The following is a 20,436-nucleotide window of genomic DNA, read 5'->3' on the forward strand; positions in this document are numbered from 1 at the left end:
GAGGAATATCCCAGTTGGGTTTCAGCTAGATTTGGCTATCCTGGTTTGACAAAACGAAGAGGTTGAGGTTGAGAAAAGAACGTAAGATAGACGAGTTCTTGAATGCTCTCTGAACTGAACAGAATAACAGTATAACAGAGTTGGAAGGGACCTTGGAGGTCTTCTAGTCCAACCCCCTGCTCAAGCAGGAGACCCTATGTCACTTCAGACAAATGACTGTCCAGTTTCTTCTTAAAAACCTCCAGTGATGGAGCGCCCACAACTTCTGAAGGAAGCCGTTCCACTGATTAATTGTTCTAGGTTGCTTCTCTCTTTGATTAGTTTCCATCCATTGCTTCTTGTCCTGCCCTCAGGTGCTTCAGAGAACAGGTTGACCCCCCCCCCACTTCTTCGTGGCAGCCTGCTATCATGTCACCCCTGGTCTTCCTTTTCATTAAACTAGACATACCCAGTTCCTGCAACCATTCTTCCTATGTTTTAGCCTCCTAATCTTCTTTGTTGCTTGCAGACATTTCATGAAACAACCAGACAGATCATCAAAAACTCCACAGTTCAACACTGAGTTACACATATTCTTTCTATTGGAATTTCCTTCCTTCCTTCCTTCCTTCCTTCCTTCCTTCCTTCCTTCCTTCCTTCCTTCCTTCCTTCCTTCCTTCCTTCCTTCCTTCCTTCCTTCCACCTTCCCTCTTTCCACCAGGAAATTAAGCACTTTAAGGTGCTGTAATGAGAACTGTCCTGGAAGCTATATTACCCCACCTTTGTAGATGTTCTTTCAAAAATGACTAAGTTAAGCATGCAGTTTGCATTCGTGAGAGACAAAACCACCACACTATCTTCTACAAATCCACTTTGGAGCCACTTAATTATCATTGAAAGAAATTCTGTCAGCCTGGGCCTGATTGCTAGCTCCTAAATTAAAAAGCGAGAACTCGAGGCTAAGATTTCTGGAGAATTTTGATTAACAGGTCATAAGATGAAACATCAATGAACAAATGAAATACGGGGCAAACAATAACACACGGCAATAATAATAACAACAATAACTCAATATTTTTGAATGCCACAGCACAGGATAGCTAACAGGAGTTACCCTGTGATTCGTATATACAAAACAAGCTGAAAAGAATCAGTGTGGGAACTGGAAAAAAATCGCAATCCTGAGGACTTCTTCATTTTCCCCAGGCTGAGGGTGTGTTGACAAATATGGCCAAACCGTGTTTCTTTTTCCCTTCTCCTTATGTGAGGAAAAGCAAAAATTAGCAGGGAGCCTTAAGAGTTTTGCCTGAGGCAACTAGGGTTTCAAGTCAACCTACTTTCTTCAGAAATACAATATTTAATTTTAAAAAAGGACTATCTACTGAAAAAGTAATTGCTTGGAGATTAACCCGCTCCTTTCCCTTATTCCCTCAAATATATATGGAGCACTTAGGTCAGGGGTGTCCAAACTTGGCAACTTTAAGACTTGTGGACTTCAACTCCCAGAATTCCCCAGCCAGCTGGCTGGGGAATTCTGGGAGTTGAAGTCCACAAGTCTTAAAGTTGCCAAGTTTGGACACCCCTGACTTAGGTCACGTGGATTGTTGCCACTAGTAAAACAAAACAAAACAAAAATTTTATTTTCTCAAGTTGTTAAAGCAGGGATGGAAAACTGTCGAAGCAAGGCTGCTGAACGTATTTTCCTGTATTCACGAGCAACAAATCCTCCCGAATTTGAACTAGCAGAAATCTGACGCAGCCATTTTTAAAAAATCCGAGTCTGAAAACTCAATTTCCCACGAAAGGAAATAGGCAATAAAAACATCAACTTCCTGCCCTTTAATGATATCCAAGTTCAACCAACTTCGGGAGCCAGCAGCCACCTCACTTTGCCCAGGAAGTCCAAATCTCTGTGGGGCAATTCAACAGGGATTAGTTCTTTTTTTATTATTCATCAAAGCATCACAAAAGCTGGTGGACATAGGAAGGATTTTCCTTTGATATAAGGGGTAAAATAATTTGGTTGAAAATGTGGTCAACAAAAATAAAAGGAATGATGCGAATTCCACAGCGAATTGTCCCACAGCAAGTTGGCCGCGCGTGGCGAGTTGGCCATGACATGTTGGTCGCGGTGAGTGGCCCATGGCCAATTGTCCCATTCCGTCTTTTGAGTTTGCTTACCAGCCAGATGAGAAGTAAGCATGGACAACCAAGAATAATAATAATAATTTAATAATTTATTAAATTTCTAGACCGCCCCCTCTCCCCGGAGGGACTCGGAGCGGTGTACAGGAATAAATTTAAAAACATACAAACAATCATATACATAGCTAAAAATCAAATCAAACAACCCCTGTACGAATTTATAAAAATTAAAAACATTAAGAACAGACCCTAAAACCAATCCTAAAAATTTAGAAATAAAACTGAGGTGGGAAAGATGGAATTAGGCCAAGCCGGCTAGCTGGAATAGGTGGGTTTTAAGTTTCTGACGGAAGGAGCGGAGATCCGTAGTCATTCTAATGTCGGGGGGGAGGTCATTCCAGAGGGTCGGGCCCATCACAGAGAAGGCCCTTCCCCTAGGCGTCACCCGCTGGCACAGCCTAGTGGACAGCACCCGGAGGAGTCCCTCTCTGTGTGAGCGAATCGGCCGAAGGGATGTATGGGGCAGGATACGATCCCGCAAATAGCTAGGTCCTGTGCCATGGAGCGCCTTAAAGATGATTGTCAACACCTTGAAACGCACCCGAAAAGCCACAGGCAGCCAGTGTAGCCCGCGCAGGAGAGGTGTTACGTGGGAGTAGCCAGAGACTCCCGAGACTGCCCGCGCGGCCGCATTCTGAACCAGCTGCAACCTTCGGGTGCATCTCAAGGGGAGCCCCATGTAGAGAGGTCAAGAGGGCCCCTTATACTCCTCAATGTATCCTATTACCAAACCTACGGTAGTAAATACACAAAATCGTGTCATGCCTCTGCAGCAGTGATGGGATTCAGCCGGTTCGCACCACTTTGGGAGAACCGGATGTTAACTTTCTGAGCAGTTTGGTGAACTGGTCGTTGGAAGAAAGCATTAGGGCAGAGAACCGGTTGTTAACCTATTTGAATCCCACCACCGCTCTGCAGGCGATATCGCCAGGCACGAGGCAAATGCGTAGAAAAACTGTCGTGTGGGAAATTTTGTACAATCGCTGCAAAACAATGTGGTGCTTTTGGCTCTTCCTCCTCCATCGAGCAAAATGGTGGGAAACAGATAAGGAGGAAGACTCTACAGACAGTGTGAGTAGGAAAATTGGAACCGGGCCCTATAGAGGCTTAGATATTTCTGGTTATATCATCTTACTTTTCCTTTTTGTGCGTGTGTGGGAATATGCTAGCATGAAGAAGCACACTTTCCGGATGAAGGTTGGACTGCATCCTTTAAGTGACAGTTCTGGTTGAAATGTCAGCTTTATTTTTCCAAGTCATTCGATATCAAGGTTGCCCCAAAAATATAGTACACACGCTGTGATATCCTACCTTTTCTTGTGGTACAGAAAACAAGTCTATTATGTGTTGTTCTATTGTTCTATGCACTTTTGTGCATAATTATAATTGTTGATGAACATCTGCCAAATCCACGTATCTGGGAGGCACATCCTCTCTCTCTCTTTTCTTCTCTCTGTGTGTATGTCTGAGTGTGTGTGTATCTCCTGCCCACCTAGCAGCTTTAAAGCATGCAAAAGTGAGGAGATAAATAGGTATCACTTTGGTGGGAAGGTAACAGCATTCTGTGCCTTTCGGCATGTAGCATTGTTGGCCACAGGGCCATGGAAGCATCCTCGGACAACGCTGGATCCATCGGCTAAGAAATGGAGATAAGCACCATTCCTAGAGTTGGAAACAACTGGACAATGTATAGTGTGTGTGTGTGTGTGTGTGTGTGTCTTGTAAGGAATTATTTGAAGACGGCATCTCTTGCAGTGATCTTTTACAGCATCTCTTACAGTGTCCTAACTCTCTCTATCATCATTCAGTTAAAAATCTGACTGACGGTCAGACCCAAGTCTCATGCATGAACTGGCTCAGCTCATGCAACTTTCTTGCAAATAAACATTATCTCAAAAACATTTTCCCATCAACCACAAGTAGACACTTAAAGCTACAGGAATAACTGGCAGACAATGAATAAATGAGTTCGCTACATTAGTCTAGTTTCATTTTTAGTGAATCAATGGTGTCTCACCGAACAAAAACACTACATCAAACCTCCATATAGGGATAATCTCTTTTCAGCTTGAGGAAATTTAGATAAAGGTGGCATGTCTCTCAACAGAGGCAAAGTCCTAACCAGAGAGCAAAGTTCCTCTCCTTTATTTCACAGATGAAATCTAGATCATAATCACCTAAGTATCACCTGCCTGAGACCCCTTGAAGGGCTCACCTCTCTCTGAGAACCTCTTTTCCAGTTATAGAGCTAGATACATTGGAAACAACTCTCTCCTACCACTCATTTGACCTCTCACTAGCTTGGTGATGACATTCTCTGTCCAAAATAGGGAGAAGAAAGGAGATAGGAGAAAGAAAAGAAAGGAGAAGAAGGCGAGAGGAGAAGGGAGGAAAAGGAAGAAGGAGAGAGAAGGGAAAGAAGGGGGGAAGGAAGAAGAAGGGGGGAGGAGTAGGGAGGAGAAGGAAGAAGAAAAGAGAAGGGAAAGAAGGGGGAAGGAAGGAGAAGGAAGAAGAAGGGGAGAGGAGTAGGGAGGAGAAGGAAGAAGAAAAGAGCAGGGGAAAAAGGGGGAAGGAAAAGAAAGAAAAAAGGGGAGGAGAAGGGAGAAGAAAGGGGAAGAGAAAAGAAGGGAGAAGAAGGGAGAAGGAAAAGAAGGAAGAAGGGAAAGAAGTGGGAAGGAAAAAGAGGAAGAAGAGGAGTAGAGAGAAGGTGGGGGGAGAGGGGAGGATGTCTGCTCCCAGAGCATCTGAATAATTGCCCATTATTCTTCATTGCCAACTAGTTTTGAAAGGTATGGCTATGTCCTGTCAACAAATTCCCATTTTTATTTTTATTTTTTAAAAAACTAGCGGATAACCCGGTGTTGCGTGGGTATTTATTTATAGGGGGGAAATGTCGGGACCAAACGTAATTTCTAATGTTGGATTTTCTGCCTTACCAGAGGGAGCCCCCTTGTTGCCACTACCATGGCAACTCCACTGCGCTGTACAATAGAAGCCATTTTACGGCAGTACAATAGAAGTCATTTGAAGGCACAACAGGCTGTATCATAACAGAACACACATCCCAAGGGATATTAGGGGTGTCTTACCACCACAGTATTTGTTTCCAGAGAGTAAGTCATCTGGGTATCAAGTTTGGTTGAAATTGCTCGAGACGTTCCAGAGTTATGCTGGAACACACACACACACACACACACCTATATCCATATCTATTCATCTATCCATCTATCCAACTATCCATCTAGCCATCTATCTATCTAGAAGAAAAAGATTAGCATTCCAGTTGCTTTTATACTGACTCAGGCAGTCTTCAACAGGGCCTAATGAAGATCGTGGGTCTACAGTTCTCTCTTCAGTAACTCCAGACAATTGTTTGCAACCTCCTGTGTTGTCTAGAATCTTCATGCAGCGAAAATGATATATTCCTTCAAAAGATATAAACGTTCGCCCTAAAACTTTTAGTTCTTCTAAAAGGCGACAGTCACGCTATCGTTGAACCAGCGGGTCCCTAGGCCAAAGCATGTAAGGGGAAATTAAATATGACTTCTAAAATACAATTTGCTTTACGGGACTCAAGTAATGTAAGGGAGCAATTTAGCATCTACCAATGCATGAACACAGTAAGATTACTGGTGTTTTGTTTTGTTTTTTGCTTCTCTGCTGGGGAAATGAAATGAAGGGCTATTTATAAAGAACTCCTTGCTTTGGCTATAATCAAATATAATAACAAGATAGAACAAAAACAATCTTTTTCTGGAAACCACCTTTGTAATACTCCTTTTTAATAACCCTCCTAATGGCCAAATTAGAAGGACCCCAACTAAAGTCATTCATCCCACATAAAACAAACATTGCCTTTTCTTCTTAGCTTTGTTTTACCAGCTATATTATTTCCAGATGATGCTTGAGGGGTTAAGGTTTTTTTTTCCAAGAGTGAGATGCTGAAACCAGCAGCTGCTTTTTATTTACTGTAAGCAAATGTAAGATGAATCTAAACTGGGGAAGGGGGTTTTCATCAGCTGTGAATGGAGCACTGGCTGGAAAAAGAGGACAGCATCTCGCCCAGCAATTACCTATATGAAATTACAGGTAGTCCTCAACCTACGGCCACAACTGAACCTAACATTTATGTTGCTAAGCGAGACGATGGTTAAGTGAATTTTGCCCCATTTTACAATAGCAATAGCACTTAGACTTACAGTGTTTCCTCCCCAATAAGTCAGGGTCTTATTCAGTGGTGAAATTCATTTCTGTTTACTACCGGTTTACTGCCGGCGTGGCTTGATGGGCGTGGTTTGGTGGACGTGGCAGAGGAAGGATACTGCAAAATCTCATTCCCACCCCACTCTGGGGCCAGCCAGAGGTGGCATTTGCCGGTTCTCCGAACTACTCAAAACTTCCGCTACCGGTTCTCTAGAACCTGCTGGATTTCACCCCTGGTCTTATTTTCTTCTGATCCCCAATATAAGCACTTGGCCTTATTTTCAGGGAGGTCTTATTATGTTTGAGCTGCAGGAGGCAGCAAGCATGGTCACCTCATGGCTAACGATGCGTTGCAAAATTTTTGGGGAGGCCTTATTTTCAAGGGAGGGCTTATTTTACTGCATGCGCTTCAAAGCCCAATTGGGCTTATTATCTGGGGAGGTCTTATTTTCGGGGAAACACAGTGTGTACTGTTTTACAGTGCTTTACAGTCCCCTCTAAGCGGTTTACAGAGTCGGCCTATCGCCCCTAACAATCTGGGTCCTCATTGTACCCACCTTGGAAGGATGGGAGGCTGAGTCAACCTTGAGCCTGGTGAGATTCGAACTGCAAATTGCAGTCAGCAGAAATAGCCTGCAATACTGCACTCTAACCACTGCGCCGCCACCGCTCATACAACCTTGCTTGCCATAATTGTTAAGTGGATTATTGCAGTTCTTAACTTAGTCACATGGTTGTTAAGTGAATCTGGCTTCCCCATTGACTTTGCTTCTCAGAAGGTCGCAAAAGGGGATCGCTTGACCCTGAGAGACACTGCAACCGTCACAAATATGTGTCCGTTGTCAAGCGTCTGAATTTTGGTCATGTGACCATGGAGATGCCGCAATGATCATTAAGTGTGAAAAACGGTTGTAAGTCACTTTTTTTCTGTGCTGTTGTAACTTGAAATGGTCATTAAATGAACTTGTTTTAAATTGAGGACCATCTGTACTTAAGAGTTTTTGATCCCAGGAAAAAATAGTAAATGCTCTTGACAGGTAACAGGTAACCAACTGTTCAGTCTAAGGATATGGCAAGGAGAAAGGATAAAAAAAAAAGAAGGGAAATCAACCATGTTCACAGATGTATCACAATCATAATATAATTTTATTTAATGCACTGTCTGGGAATTTCTCATTAAATCCCTTCCCAGGTGCAAGTCACCAAGTTCACAAAGCGTTCCATTTGTGCTTCAGGTCTGACAAAAGCTTTTTTTGATATTTTTGGGCACGCAAAGACAAACCACCTTCTAGGTTGGGCTTAATACCTGAAGGGACTAGTAGCTCAGCCTGTCTACCGCAGCTACGAATAGCTTTAAAAGACTTAAAAGAGGTTACTTAAAATTACTTAAAAGAGTAACTCCAATGAATGACTCCCTCTGAATTGGCAACGCCCTTTTTACGCCAAATACATGCAAGCCAAACACACTGCCGTGTTAAGTTACTTCATTCATTTTTCTATGTGAGATCCTGAAGACTGGAGAATCAGAAAGGTTTCCTGGCAGTCCTTGGGGTTTTCCTGTAATCTTGGCAAACAATATTTCAAAGCCACACTTGACCTTTGGAAGGTGAAACTGGTCCAGGCCGTTGATAAAATTGCCTCTGAATGACCTCTCTCATTAAGAAAAACCAAACTTGGGAATTGGAGGGGAAGCAATGAGCGGGACAAAGATTCATGTGGATGGAAAAAGTTGGGAACGGTCTGAATAAACAGGCTCCAGCTCATCTCAAGGCATACTCTGTGGTTGGGCACAATTATATTTATTCTTTCCCACTGCATTCATATTTGCAGAAAATCATTCAAGGGGGAGGTCTAATTTACTGCATTTGGCCACACCCACTCCAAAATAAATAAACATAACTTAATAGGTTGTTGTGATCTATACGAATAACACTTCCCTTGTTTCCATGCCGACCTAAATATTCAACGGATCCAGTTGAAGTCATAGATATTTTTCGGCTTATGGATGTCAATTAGTCCCCTATCCTTCCCCTTCTCTGGCTTCAATAAGTAGCCAAGAGAAAACTGTGTGAATGGGGTTAAAAGTGAATATTTGCTTGCAACAAAGAATGCTTCCATCATTCTCAAAGAGGAAAGGATTTTGTGATATAAAACCATCCCTGTAGCTCAACGCATTTATCATTTCTTAGAAGTCTCCAATATTACATTTTTGGGGAAAGGTTTGGAAATTAAAAGGGTATCTTGGCTCAAATTATTTCCAGGTAGTATAAACTATTTGGATGTATTTAGAGCATCTGACAAAGTCAAGGCAGTCATAGGCTACAGAGGGATAGAATCAAGATCATGTGAAGTATTAATGCCACTTTATAATGCTTCAGTAAGACCACACTTGGAATATTGCATCCGGTTTTGGTTGCCACAATATAAAAAAGATGTCAAGGCTCTAGAAAGAATACAGAGGAGAGGAACAAAGATGATTAGGGGACTGGAGGCTAAAACATATGAAGAACGATTGCAGGAATTGGGTACAATTTCCCCGAAAATCAGACCTCCTCGGATAATAAGCCCAATCGGGCTTCTGAGCCCATGTGCCAAAATAAGCCTTCCCCCTAAATTTTGCAACACAGCAGCAGCCATGAGGTGACCCCGCTTGCCGCCTCCTGCACCTCAAAAATAATAAAACCTCCCCCAAAATAAGGCCAAGTGCTTATTTGGGGGGGGGGGTTCAAAAGAAAATAAGATCCTGTCTTATTTTCGGGGAAACATGGTATGTCTGGTCTACTGAAAATAAGGACTAGAGGGGATGGTAACTGGTTCCAATACTTGAGGGGCTGCCACAAGGAAGACGGGATCCATGTATTCACCAAAGCAACCTCGAACTAAGGAGAAATTTCCTGGCAGTGAGACCAATTAATCAGTGGAACGACTTGCCTCCAGTAGTTGTGAATGCTCCAACACTGGATGTTTTAAAGAAGATGTTGAATAACCATTTGTCTGAAGTGGTGTAAGGTTTCCTGCTTAAGCAAGGGGTTAGACTAGAAGACCTCCAAAGTCCCTTCCAACTCTGTTATTCTGTTCTGTTAAATCTGATTTCAGTCTGGCTTGCAGCACAGAAATTGTTTTTCCTTCTAAAAACTTACTTAGGAATCTTTCTATGAAATATCTCAGTGGATTCAAACTCTGCAGTGCCATGACTCCCTGAAAATGATAAATAAATACATTTGGGTGGAACTCTTCCCCTCCCTGCCAAATAAAACTAATGATTTCATTATGATTTGGAGTTAAGAAAGAAATGCATGTAAATAATCGTTTTTAAAAATTGCATTTTAATCTAGGCATCGAATACAATGCTACAACCTTGCATCTTTATAAAATAAAACCTTCTCATCAGAAATAGACAATAAAACAATCCATTCTCAAACCATATTTTTAATGGGATGCATAAACGTGCCCAGTTTTTGCTAAGTCAGCCACTTGCAAGATTTATTTTGGATCAATGTTTGGGTTTTTTAAAATATATATATATATATATATATATATATATATATATATCAGCAACTGTAGTAACTCTGCCAACAAAAGTGCATAGAGTCAAGGCTCTGGTTTTCCCAGTTGCAATGTATGGCTGTGAAGGTTGGACCATAAGAAAAGCTGAGCGCCAAAGAATGGAGGCCTTTGAACTCTGGTGCTGGAGAAGACTCCTGCGAGTCCCTTGGACTGCAAGGCGATCAAACCGGTCAGTCCTAGAGGAGATCAACCCTGACTGCTCTTTAGAAGGCCAGATCCTGAAGAGGAAACTCAAATACTTTGGCCACCTAATGAGAAGGAAGGACTCCCTGGAGAAGAGCCTCATGCTGGGAAATATTGAGGGCAAAAGAAGAAGGGGACAACAGAGAATAAGGTGGCTGGATGGAGTCTCTGAAGCAGTCGGCATGAGTTTAACTGGACTCCAGAGGATGGTAGAAGACAGGAAGGCCTGGAGGAACGTTGTCCATGGGTTCGCGATGGGTTGGATACGACTTCGCAACTAACAACAACAAAGTAACTCATGATTTTGTAGCCAACTCATCCAGACTTAGCAGAAGTGACCAGGGGCAGCAATACTGTTTTGAATGTCCAAGCCGCCCCCCTTCCCCAAATTTGAGAAGAGGAAAACCAAGGCTGTGATGAACTAAGATATTTCCAGAAGCGCCAAAGTAGATTCTGAACCAAATCTTGCCCCCCCCCCCCCTCCCTGCCTTTGAATCAATGCTGATTCCTGGCAAATGCCTGGACAAGTCCTTGCAGTTTTCGTGAAGATTTTTGGAAGTGGTTTGCTATTGCCACCTTCCTAGGGCTGAGAGTAAGTGACTGGCCCAAAGGTGGCACTAAAACTCATACCCTCCCGGTTTCTAGACGTAATCACAACACAAATTGGCTCTTGATGCTAAATTGGAAACCAAACTGTCCTTTTGCTACCTAGGGACAGAGGCAGGGGTGGGTTTCAGCCAGTTCGGACCGGTTCGGGCAAACCGGATGTTAATTTTACGTCCGGTTGGGTGAACCAATAATTCTGATGACTGGCTGGTCCCGCCTCATCCCGCCCCTTCCCTCCCAGGAGTTCCTATGTGGCCCGTTTTGGAACCCAGGTAAGTGCAGGGGGTGCGTGGAGCCCAGGGAGGTGGAAAACGGGCCTCCCAGAGGCCCATGGAGGATGAAAACGGCCTATTTCCAGCCTCCAGAGAGCCTCTGGAGCCCGTTTTTGCTCCCAGAATGGTACAGGAGACTGCCTAGACCCCGCCCACCATGGCCACGCCCACCCAGCAACCAGGCAGAGAACCGGTTGTTAAATTATTTGAACGCCACCACTGGACAGAGGCTTGTTTAAAGGGCATGCTAGAAGCTTCACTCTTTTATCATACTGTGCCCATTGTGTTCTTCCTCCCCGTTGCAATGGGAACCATTTGCAAAAGCTCAAGATAGGAAAACGAGAGTAAAGCATTTGCTGAAAATCACCATTTTGCCTTGCAAGGTTTTTTTTTTTTTGGTTAAATACCTTTCGTGAGTTTCAGACATGATGTCACCAGCCAAACTTCCTATATTTTGGTGATGGTTGTTGCTAGGCTCTCACACTCTTTGAACAGACTTGTGCAAACCGAGGGGGATGTATTTTTTGACTTCTTCCTTAAAAGATTATATTTCGATACTCACATAATCTGGAAGTGGAGAATCCGCAGCCGACAGGGAACCTCTCAAAGACTGGGTGGCTTGTTCCAAAACTTTGTTGTGCTTTTTGGACAACAACGAAAACAAGCTGGAGGGGAAGGGAAGGAAAAACCGTTATATTGTTTTCATAGGAGTCGATCGTTCTGTTTTTATGAAGCAGGGGTGCCAATTTAGTACAGACCAATGTTTCCTAAGCATGGCAACTCGAAGATGTATGCACTGGGGAATTCTGGGAGTTGAAGTCCGTACATCTTTAAGCTGCCGGGCTTGAGAAACACTACTATAGGCCTGCGATGGCGAACCTATGGCACACTTATCACAGGTGGCACAAAGAGCTCTCTCTGTGGGCAAGCGCGCCGTCATCAGCTGCTCTCCTGGTTCCTGGTGTGCACATACAGGGTAGTTAGCTGGTCTTTGCAGGCGCTGGAGCGCCGGAAAACACCCTAAAAATGCCCCCAAAAAACAGCCGGAATGGCCCAGAAAAATGGTTAAAAAACAGGCATGTGCGCACTGGCCAGCTGGTCTTTGGGTTTCCGGTGCTCCAGCGTCAGGGCTGGGTTCCTGCCAGTTCTAACCTCTTTTATAGAAGAGGTTCCTCAAATCTACCGTGCTGTTTAGAACCGGTTCCAGCTCCCTCCCTCCTGCCTGTCCACACATCAAGATGAAGAGCGAGAGGAGGAATTCTGGGAGTTGAAGTCCACAAGTCTTAAAGCTGTCAAGTTTGAACACCCCTGGGGCTTTTTTTCTAAAGGGTTAGGGGTGCAAGGGTCTTGTAACTTGACAGCTTTAAGACTTGCACACTTCAATGCCAGAGTTTCTGAGCCAACATGACTGGAGGAGGAATTCTGGGAGTTGAAGTCCACAAGTCTTAAAGCTGTCAAGTTTGAACACCCCTGGGTTTTTTTTTTCCTAAAGGGTTAGGGGTGCGAGGGTCTTGTAACTTGACAGCTTTAAGACTTGCGTGCTTCAAATGCCAGAGTTTCTGAGCCAATATTTTGGTTGCTAAGCAAGAGCGTGGTTAAGTGAGTTTTACCATGTATTACAAGTTGGCCACACCCACCCAGTCACATGACTGCCAAGCCACTCCCACTTGGTCACATGGCTAGCAAGCCACTCCCACCCAGTCACATGGCTGGCAAACCACTCCCACAAAGCAGGCCACACCTACAGAAGAGGTTCTAAAAAAATGTGAAACACACCACTGTCCGGCGTGCACGCATGAACACACGTGCCGCGTGTTCCGGTTTGGGCACTCGGTGCTGAAAAGGTTTGCCATCACTGCTATACGTTCTGCCTTACAGAGGTAACCCCCCCCCCAAAAAAAAAGCTTATAAAGTGTTTTTTTCAGAAATTGAATTTTATAAAGCAGGGGTCTCCAACCTTGGCAACTTTAAGACTTGTGGACTTCAACTCCCAGAATTCCCTTCTCAGCCAGCAAAGCTGGGAGGAAAAGTCCACAAGTCTTAAAAGTTGCCAAGGTTGGACACCCCTGTTGTAAAGGACGTATTTATTTTGAAAGTAAAGTTGTTCACAGGACAAAGACTTGTGTTTGGACAGCATGAAAGAAAAAGTGAGTGCACTGCAAATATAAATTAATCCAGAGCCACAATTCAAGCTAAAGAATTTGGATAATTCCTGTCCTTTATAGCCCTTTTTCTTCATGAGATTTCCCATCGTCCCTGTTATCACAGTAAGTTGGGCATTTATTCTGACTTTTTGGGCACAATTTTAGGACATTCGGTGGCTGAAAAGAATATCCACCTACCACAAATGTTTTTTTTTAAATGAACCAAGGCTTAATGTTAATATATCTAATTCAAAAGCCAGCCCTACTTTTTTTCCTGCAGAACCGAGCAAAATCTTCTTGTGGAAAAATGATAAATCTGCTAACAGTTTCCTTTAGTTGCGCCCATATATTAGTTATCAAAAATGCCTTATATTCTCCATTTGCAGCCTTTAAAAATAGTGAGCTTTTTAGGCCTTCAAAAGTGTCACAAGGGAGTGGGCTTTCAAACTCTTCAGTCAAAGAATAAAGCAAAGAAATAAAACTTGAAACCCAGAGCTTTTTTGCAGGTAGTGCTCGACTTACGATGACAGTTGAGACCAAAATTACCATTGCTAAGTGAGGTGGTTCGTTAAGTGAGTTTTACCCCATTTCACGAACTTTCCCCCCACAGTTACTAAGTGAATGACTGCTGTTGTTAAGTGAATCATGCGGTCATTAAGTAAATCTGGCTTGCCTGTTGATTTTCTTGTCAGGAGGTCGCAAACGGAGACATAAACTGGGAAGGTTACAAATGGTAATTACATGGGACAGTACAACTATCATAAATGCATGCCACGTTGCCAAAGGTCTGAATTTTGGTCATGAGAACACGGGGATGCTGGAATGGTTATGTGAAAACGGTGCCATGCTGGGTTTTTTTCCAGTGCCATTGGAACTCTGAACAGTCACTAAACGAATGGTTGTAAGTCCAGGACTGCCTGTTTTAATTTTAGAAAAACAAGGCATTCAAATTTCACACTCTAAGAGAGATAAAGACATGGGAACAGGTCAGGGGTGGGGTCCTGCCAGTTCTAACCTCTTCTATAGAAGAGATTCCACAAATCTACCGTGCCGTTTAGAACCGGTTCCAGCTCCCTCCCCCCGCCTGTCCGCACCACGCTTGCCCCGCCCACCGCTCACTGATTGGCTGGCTCACCAATTGCCCCACCCGCCTCTAAGAGTCCTATCTAAACCTTAAAGTCTTAAAGCTGTTTGAACACCCCTGGTTTTTTTTTTTTCTAAAGGGTTAGGGGTGCAAGGGTCTTGTAACTTGACAGCTTTAAGACTTGCGTGCTTCAAATGCCAGAGTTTCTGAGCCAACATTTTGGTTGCTAAGCAAGAGTGTTGTTAAGTGAATTTTACCACATTTACAAGTTGGCCACGCCCACCCAGTCACATGACTGCCAAGCCACTCCCATGCGGTCACATGGCTGGCAAGCCACTCCCACAAAGCAGGCCACACCTACAAAAGAGGTTCTAAAAATTTTTGAAACCCACCACTGGAACAGGTGTAGTTTCAAAAATATCTCTGGTAGCATACATCTGCAGCAGCGGTGGGATTCACTTACCGTCCCTACCAGTTCGTAAATGTGAGCATGCATGCCTTCTGTGCATGCGCAGTGCTCACACATTACGTCGGGGCAGGTGGGCCGAGTCTCCTGCAGCCTCCGCTACTGGTTCGCCTGAACTGGAGCGAACCAGCTGTATACTACCTTTGATTTGTAGTGATTACAGATCCTGTTCCTTCCTTGACCTGGATCTGACTTAGCTCTGGTTTTTATCAACTTTTGATGCTCCTGAAAGTTGGCAAAAGATTTACAAGTGCTTCCATACTTCCGGAAGTCAGTAGCATTTTCATTGTTCTCCTCAAATTGGATAAACGCTACTGATTTCTTGGAGATTCTCAAGTCATCCAGCTCATGGTTGCGCCAAAGGTGCTTTTTCAAAAGGCAAATGGACTTTGTTTTTCCAGGAAGACGTTTCACTTCTCATCCAAGAAGCTTCTTCAGTTCTGACTCAAGAACCAAGAGCTTCTTCAAGTCGATCAGAACTGAAGAAGCTTCTTGGATGAGAAGCAAAACTGTCTTCAAGAACAAAGAAAGTCCAGTTGCCTTTTGACAAAAGCACCTTTGGGACTACTGGTTTCTTATCACTTTCTGGACCTAACTGTCTCTGCCAAAAACTACCAAGAAAACTATGTATGTGTCAGTAAAAGGTGGAGAATTAATTTCAGAAAGAAAAATGCAGCTTTGTGGGAGAAATGTGGTTGAATGTGAACCAGGAGAACCAGTTAAGGAGTTAAACTTATCATTTCTATCTCTATTTTACTGTGTATCAATTTGAATGTATCTTAATTATGCATAAGTCCAAGAAAAAGAGCACATAACTTATTCAAACTCAACCGTCAATACACAAAGTCCTGAAATTACAATAATTCCTTTAGTGACAGTTCAAAGTTACAATGGTACTAAAAAAAGTGACTTGTGGCCGTTTTTCATACTTACGACCTTTGCACCATCCCCATAGTTACGTGATCAAAATTAAGATGCTTGGCAATTAACTCATATTTATGATGCTTGCAATGTCCCGCGGTCATGTGATTTACCTTTTGGTACCTTCTGACAAGCAAAGTCAGTGGGAAAGTCAAACTCACTTAACAACTCTGTTACTAAGTTAACAACTGCAGTGATTCATCTAAGAACAGTGACAAAAAAGATCGTAAAATGAGGCAAAATCCAGGTAACTGTCTCGCTTAGCAACAGAAATTTTGGGATCCATTGTGGTCCTAAATTGAGGACTACATGTAAACATTATTTAGAATATATCGTGTTTCCCTGAAAATAAGACCCCCCCTTCTGACCCCTGAAATAAATGCTTGGCCTTATTTACGGGGAGGTCTTATTATTTTTGAGGTGCAGGAAGAGGCGAGCATGGTCACCTCATGGCTGCTGCTGTGTTGCAATATTTTCGGGGAGATCTTATTATCGGGGAAACAGGATAGTAGAATTCGCAAGATTGTTTTTGAGTTTTTGCTTTATGGATTGTAGAGTCTCTTTTGTGCAGTCCATATATCACAAGATATAGAGCTCCAAAGACAAAGATTCAATTTTATAAAAGGACAGAACGATATTCACAAACCACAAACGCAATTCCCACATGTTTCTCTGTAAAATAACCACAGCATTTGGAAGGCTTAATATTAGCATAATTTAGAAGCTAGGAGCTATTTGTTTGAACCAATCCTTCCTGTTACTCAGGTTGATCAAAGCATGCTCAGCTTTCCAAACAATTTAATTCATAGGAGAACAACTTTCTGATGGTGTTTGCAGTTAGAAGGAAAACAGAGGCGCTCCTTCCCTTTCCTTCAAATAACAACTCACAAGAAATTATTTTTCTCCTATCTACAAATGCAATGCCATTAAATAAAGTGGTTCACCAAAGTTAACAATTAACCCCAAAATATAGATCTCAGATAAAGACTTGCTGCTTAAATGAAGTCTCTCAAGCCACTCAATCAAAAAAAAGAAAAAGAAAAAAAAAGAAAAAAAAGAAACAGCATTGAGTTATAAAATGAATGACCACTATTATATACTATGTTTAGTGTATGGAAAATAAAAAGAGTTAAGCTCTTTATTTAGAACAGGAGTGTTAAACACAATTTCATTGAAGGCTGCATCAGAGTTGTGTTTGACCTCGGGGGGGGGGAAGCAGGGGGGGGGGTGCGTGGCCAGCATGACATAACTTGTGTTGGGGGCACACTTTATTTATTTATTTATTTATTAATCATTTTTATATGCCGCACGCTCTCCACCAAGGGACTCGGGGCGGCTTACAATTTACTACATAACAAATAAATGACAAGGAGGAGATATACAAAAAGCATTATACACACACAATAAATAAATAATCAATTAATTAAAAACAGCAAAAGGCAATTAAAAAACAATTAAAACACCCACTTGTGGTGGCCTGAGGGCTCTGCCAGCGAAAACGGGCTCCCAAACTCTGTTTTCGGCTGGGACATCCTCCTGCAACCCTCTGCCAGTGAAAATAGAGGTCCGGGAGGGGGGGGGTTCACGCACGTCCCTCCTGAACCGTTTCTGCCTGGGACAGCCTCCTGCAAACCTCTGCCGGCGAAAACGAAGCTCAGGGGGACCCACACGCGGCCCTCTCGAGCTCCGGTTTTGCTGGCAGAGGCACTGCGGAACCAAAAATTATTGGAAGGGGACGAGGTTTTAACGGAACAAGCCTGGAGATGAGATACAGGTAGCTCTCAACTTACAACTGTTCATTTAGTGACCATACGACGTTACAATGGCACTGAAAAATGTGATTTAGGACTGTTTTTCACCCTTCCGACTATTGCAGCATCCCTCTGGCCACGTGAAAAAAATTCAGACATTTGGCAACTGACTCATATTTATGACGGTTGCAGTGTCCCGGGATCGTGGGATCCCCTTTTGTGACCTGCTGACAAGCAAAGTCAATGGAGAAGCCAGGTTCACTTAACAACCACATTACTAACTTAACAACTGCAGTAATTCACTTAACAACTGTGGCAAGAAAGGTCGTAAAATGGAGTCAAAACTCACTTAACAAATGTCTCACCTAGCAACAGAAATTTTGGGCTCAAGGACTATCTAACCCCTCAAGACTCTGTGGGAGCCATATGTGTCATGTTAATCCTTTAAGTTCCTTTCTTTTCATCAAAACATGGACAATTATTCTTTGTAGCCCTCACACTTCCAATTTCCTAGCTATGTCTAGGAGATTAAGTGTGCAACATGGCCAAAACAAACTAAGGTACCTGCAATATTCTTCAATCAGTTGTGAATATTTGCTGTTAAAGTGAGCTCTGGATCATGTTAAGACAGTAAAAAGAACTGGCCAGAAAGAGCAAGAGAGACTTTGTCTCATGCTACCAAAGCTATGAAAGTTTTTTTCCCCATCTTTATTATCTCTGACAAAAAGTATGGAGCCCAAGGGACTCCGCTAATTAGATTGACACCGTATTCCATTTCTGTGGAAATTCATCTCATTTCCATACAAGGAACATGATATGTTCTCTGAAAACTGAAATAAAATCAGCAAAACATGACTTTAAAATGAAAACAGTCACTCTTTCGCAAATTAAATCAATCCATCAACAAGTTCATCGCATTTTGTTGTTGTTGGTTGAAAAAGAACGTATAATTCTGAATTCAATGGGTATCCAAGAAGGATTTAAAGGGTCAGCATTTTTATATAATGACAAAACAAAAATGGGTTCCAAATGTTGGATAAACGTATTTAGATCTTACAACTGCAGCAAGCATTTTTAAAAGCGATAGCTTTGGAAAAACAAAGACTTTTATATACTTGGCAGGGGATACGCCAATTTTACGACTTTATGTCTGCATTTCACAACTTCAGTTTATTATGCAAAACCAGACTCAACAGCCAAATCCTAACCTCCAGCTACTATACGCTAGAGCAGTGATCCCCAAACTTTGCAGCTCGGTGGCCCGGTTGTGGCCTATTCGCGACAGGGTCGTGCAAGTGAGCAAGTTGAGCTGCGCACGCTTGCTTGTCTGTTCCAGCCTGCCACTTGCGTAGCCTGGTAGTGGGCTGCAGTCTGGGGGTTGGGGACCCCTGTACTAGAGCAGGTGTCGGCAACCTTAAACACTCAGAGAGTCACAAAGGTCCTAACCGGAAGCCCCCCGTTCCATTCTGGAGCCAACCGGAAGTCCGGTTTCCCCACCATAGAGTCTCTTCCTAGCACAGCATCCTTTTTCCTCTGTCCTAACCGAAAGCCCTATCAGTTGTGGAGCTGACCGGAAAATCTGCCCCTTGCCGTAGAGTCTCCTCCCGCCCTCCCGCCCCTGGAAGCTCCTCTGAACATTGTGTTGCTGACTGGTGACGGGGAGCTGCAGCAGAGGGATGAAAGACCACATGCGGCTCCAGAGCCGCAGGTTGCTTACCCCTGCAGTATATGAAGACTGATCCCAGAATCCGATGGGGAAAGAAAAGATTCATGTCCCACTTTTTAAGCCAACATCTCCTTTGCAGGTGTGATGGCAGAAGCCGAAGGAAGTGGGAATACGCTCATTTGAAAAGGTGGCAGGAATCAGGAAGCCTGCGTTGCATTCGGAATGGCGGGAAATCAGTGCAACAGATTACAGGCAAGTCCTCGACTCACAACAATTGAGCCTGCCATTTTGGTTATAAGCCGCAACGGTTGTAAAATGGGTAATCACATGACTGTGCCCGATTTTACAACTTTTTTTTTTCTTCCGCTGGCTGTTAAGCAAACCCGTTGGTTTTGTATGGGTGGTTTTTTTTTGCTGGAAACCGGAAGTAAATACATATTATTGTAAAACAAAAATGTTTTAAATTGTGGTTACGACTACTGGATACTGCAAATGGATGTACATGCAGGTCAGTTGCCAAGGGCCCAAAATGCAGTCACCTGTGAACGTTCCTCCCCTCCCCCTGCCAACGTAAAATCTGGGTCGTAAATCCCTTTTCCCCTCAGTCATAACCTTGATCGGTTGTTATGCACCTGGTCATAAGGCAATTGGTCATAAGGCAGGGGTTGCCACAAAGAAGAGGGAGGCAAGGTATTCTCCGAAGCACCTGAGGGCAGGACAAGAAGCAATGGGTGGAAACTAATCAAGGAGAGAAGCAACTTAGAACTGAGGAGAAATTTCCTGACAGTTAGAACAATTAATCAGGGGAACAGAAGTTGCCTCCAGAAGTTGTGAATGCCCCAACACTGGAAGTCTTTAAGAAGATGTTGGATAGCCATTTGTCTGAAACGGTATAGGGTTTCCTCCTGCCTGAGCAGAAGACCTCCAACGTCCCTTCCAACTCTGTTATTCTATTCTGTTCAAGGACTATCTGTATACAGATTTATACCTGGGAAGGTAAATATTGTTTAAAGACAGGAACACATTAAAACAGATGATTGAAGAATGCAGCAGGATTCTTCCTTCGTTGTTTAACATGCTCAAAGTTTAATACAGTTATCCAGAAGATTGAAGAGTTCAACATAAAAGTTTTCATTTCCTCTTATTTCAGTATTGTTAATTTTCTGTCTAACCTTCTTAAACCACTGTGGAAAGACGTGCTCCAAAAACACTGTACTGCAGAGTGGTTAACATGAATGCTAAGTCACTTGAAATGTAAATAGGGAACTGAGATAAATTTAAAACATTACACTGTTTAGTATGCGTCTTTTCATTTTTCTCCCTCTGTCCTTTTCTCAGAAAGATATTTGCTTTGCTTTTAAAAACTCTATTAACCCTATTATTTAGGGA

At 43.0% G+C, this 20,436-nt stretch overlaps 1 protein-coding gene across 3 annotated transcripts in view; it reads right to left on the minus strand.

Annotated features, from left to right (window-relative positions):
* The window catches only part of DYM (dymeclin), a 287,865-nt gene that overhangs the window by 74,804 nt on the left and 192,625 nt on the right, over positions 1 to 20,436 (minus strand). For all 3 annotated transcript variants that reach the window (XM_081942534.1, XM_081942535.1, XM_081942536.1), the window contains exon 14: positions 11,578 to 11,680. In XM_081942534.1, coding sequence (XP_081798660.1) covers positions 11,578 to 11,680 — 103 coding nt within the window. The remainder of the gene's footprint in view (positions 1 to 11,577; positions 11,681 to 20,436) is intronic.

This window comes from Natrix helvetica (genome assembly GCF_964273705.1).
Source record: "Natrix helvetica genome assembly, chromosome: 2".
NCBI classification, from domain to species: Eukaryota; Metazoa; Chordata; class Lepidosauria; order Squamata; family Natricidae; genus Natrix; species Natrix helvetica.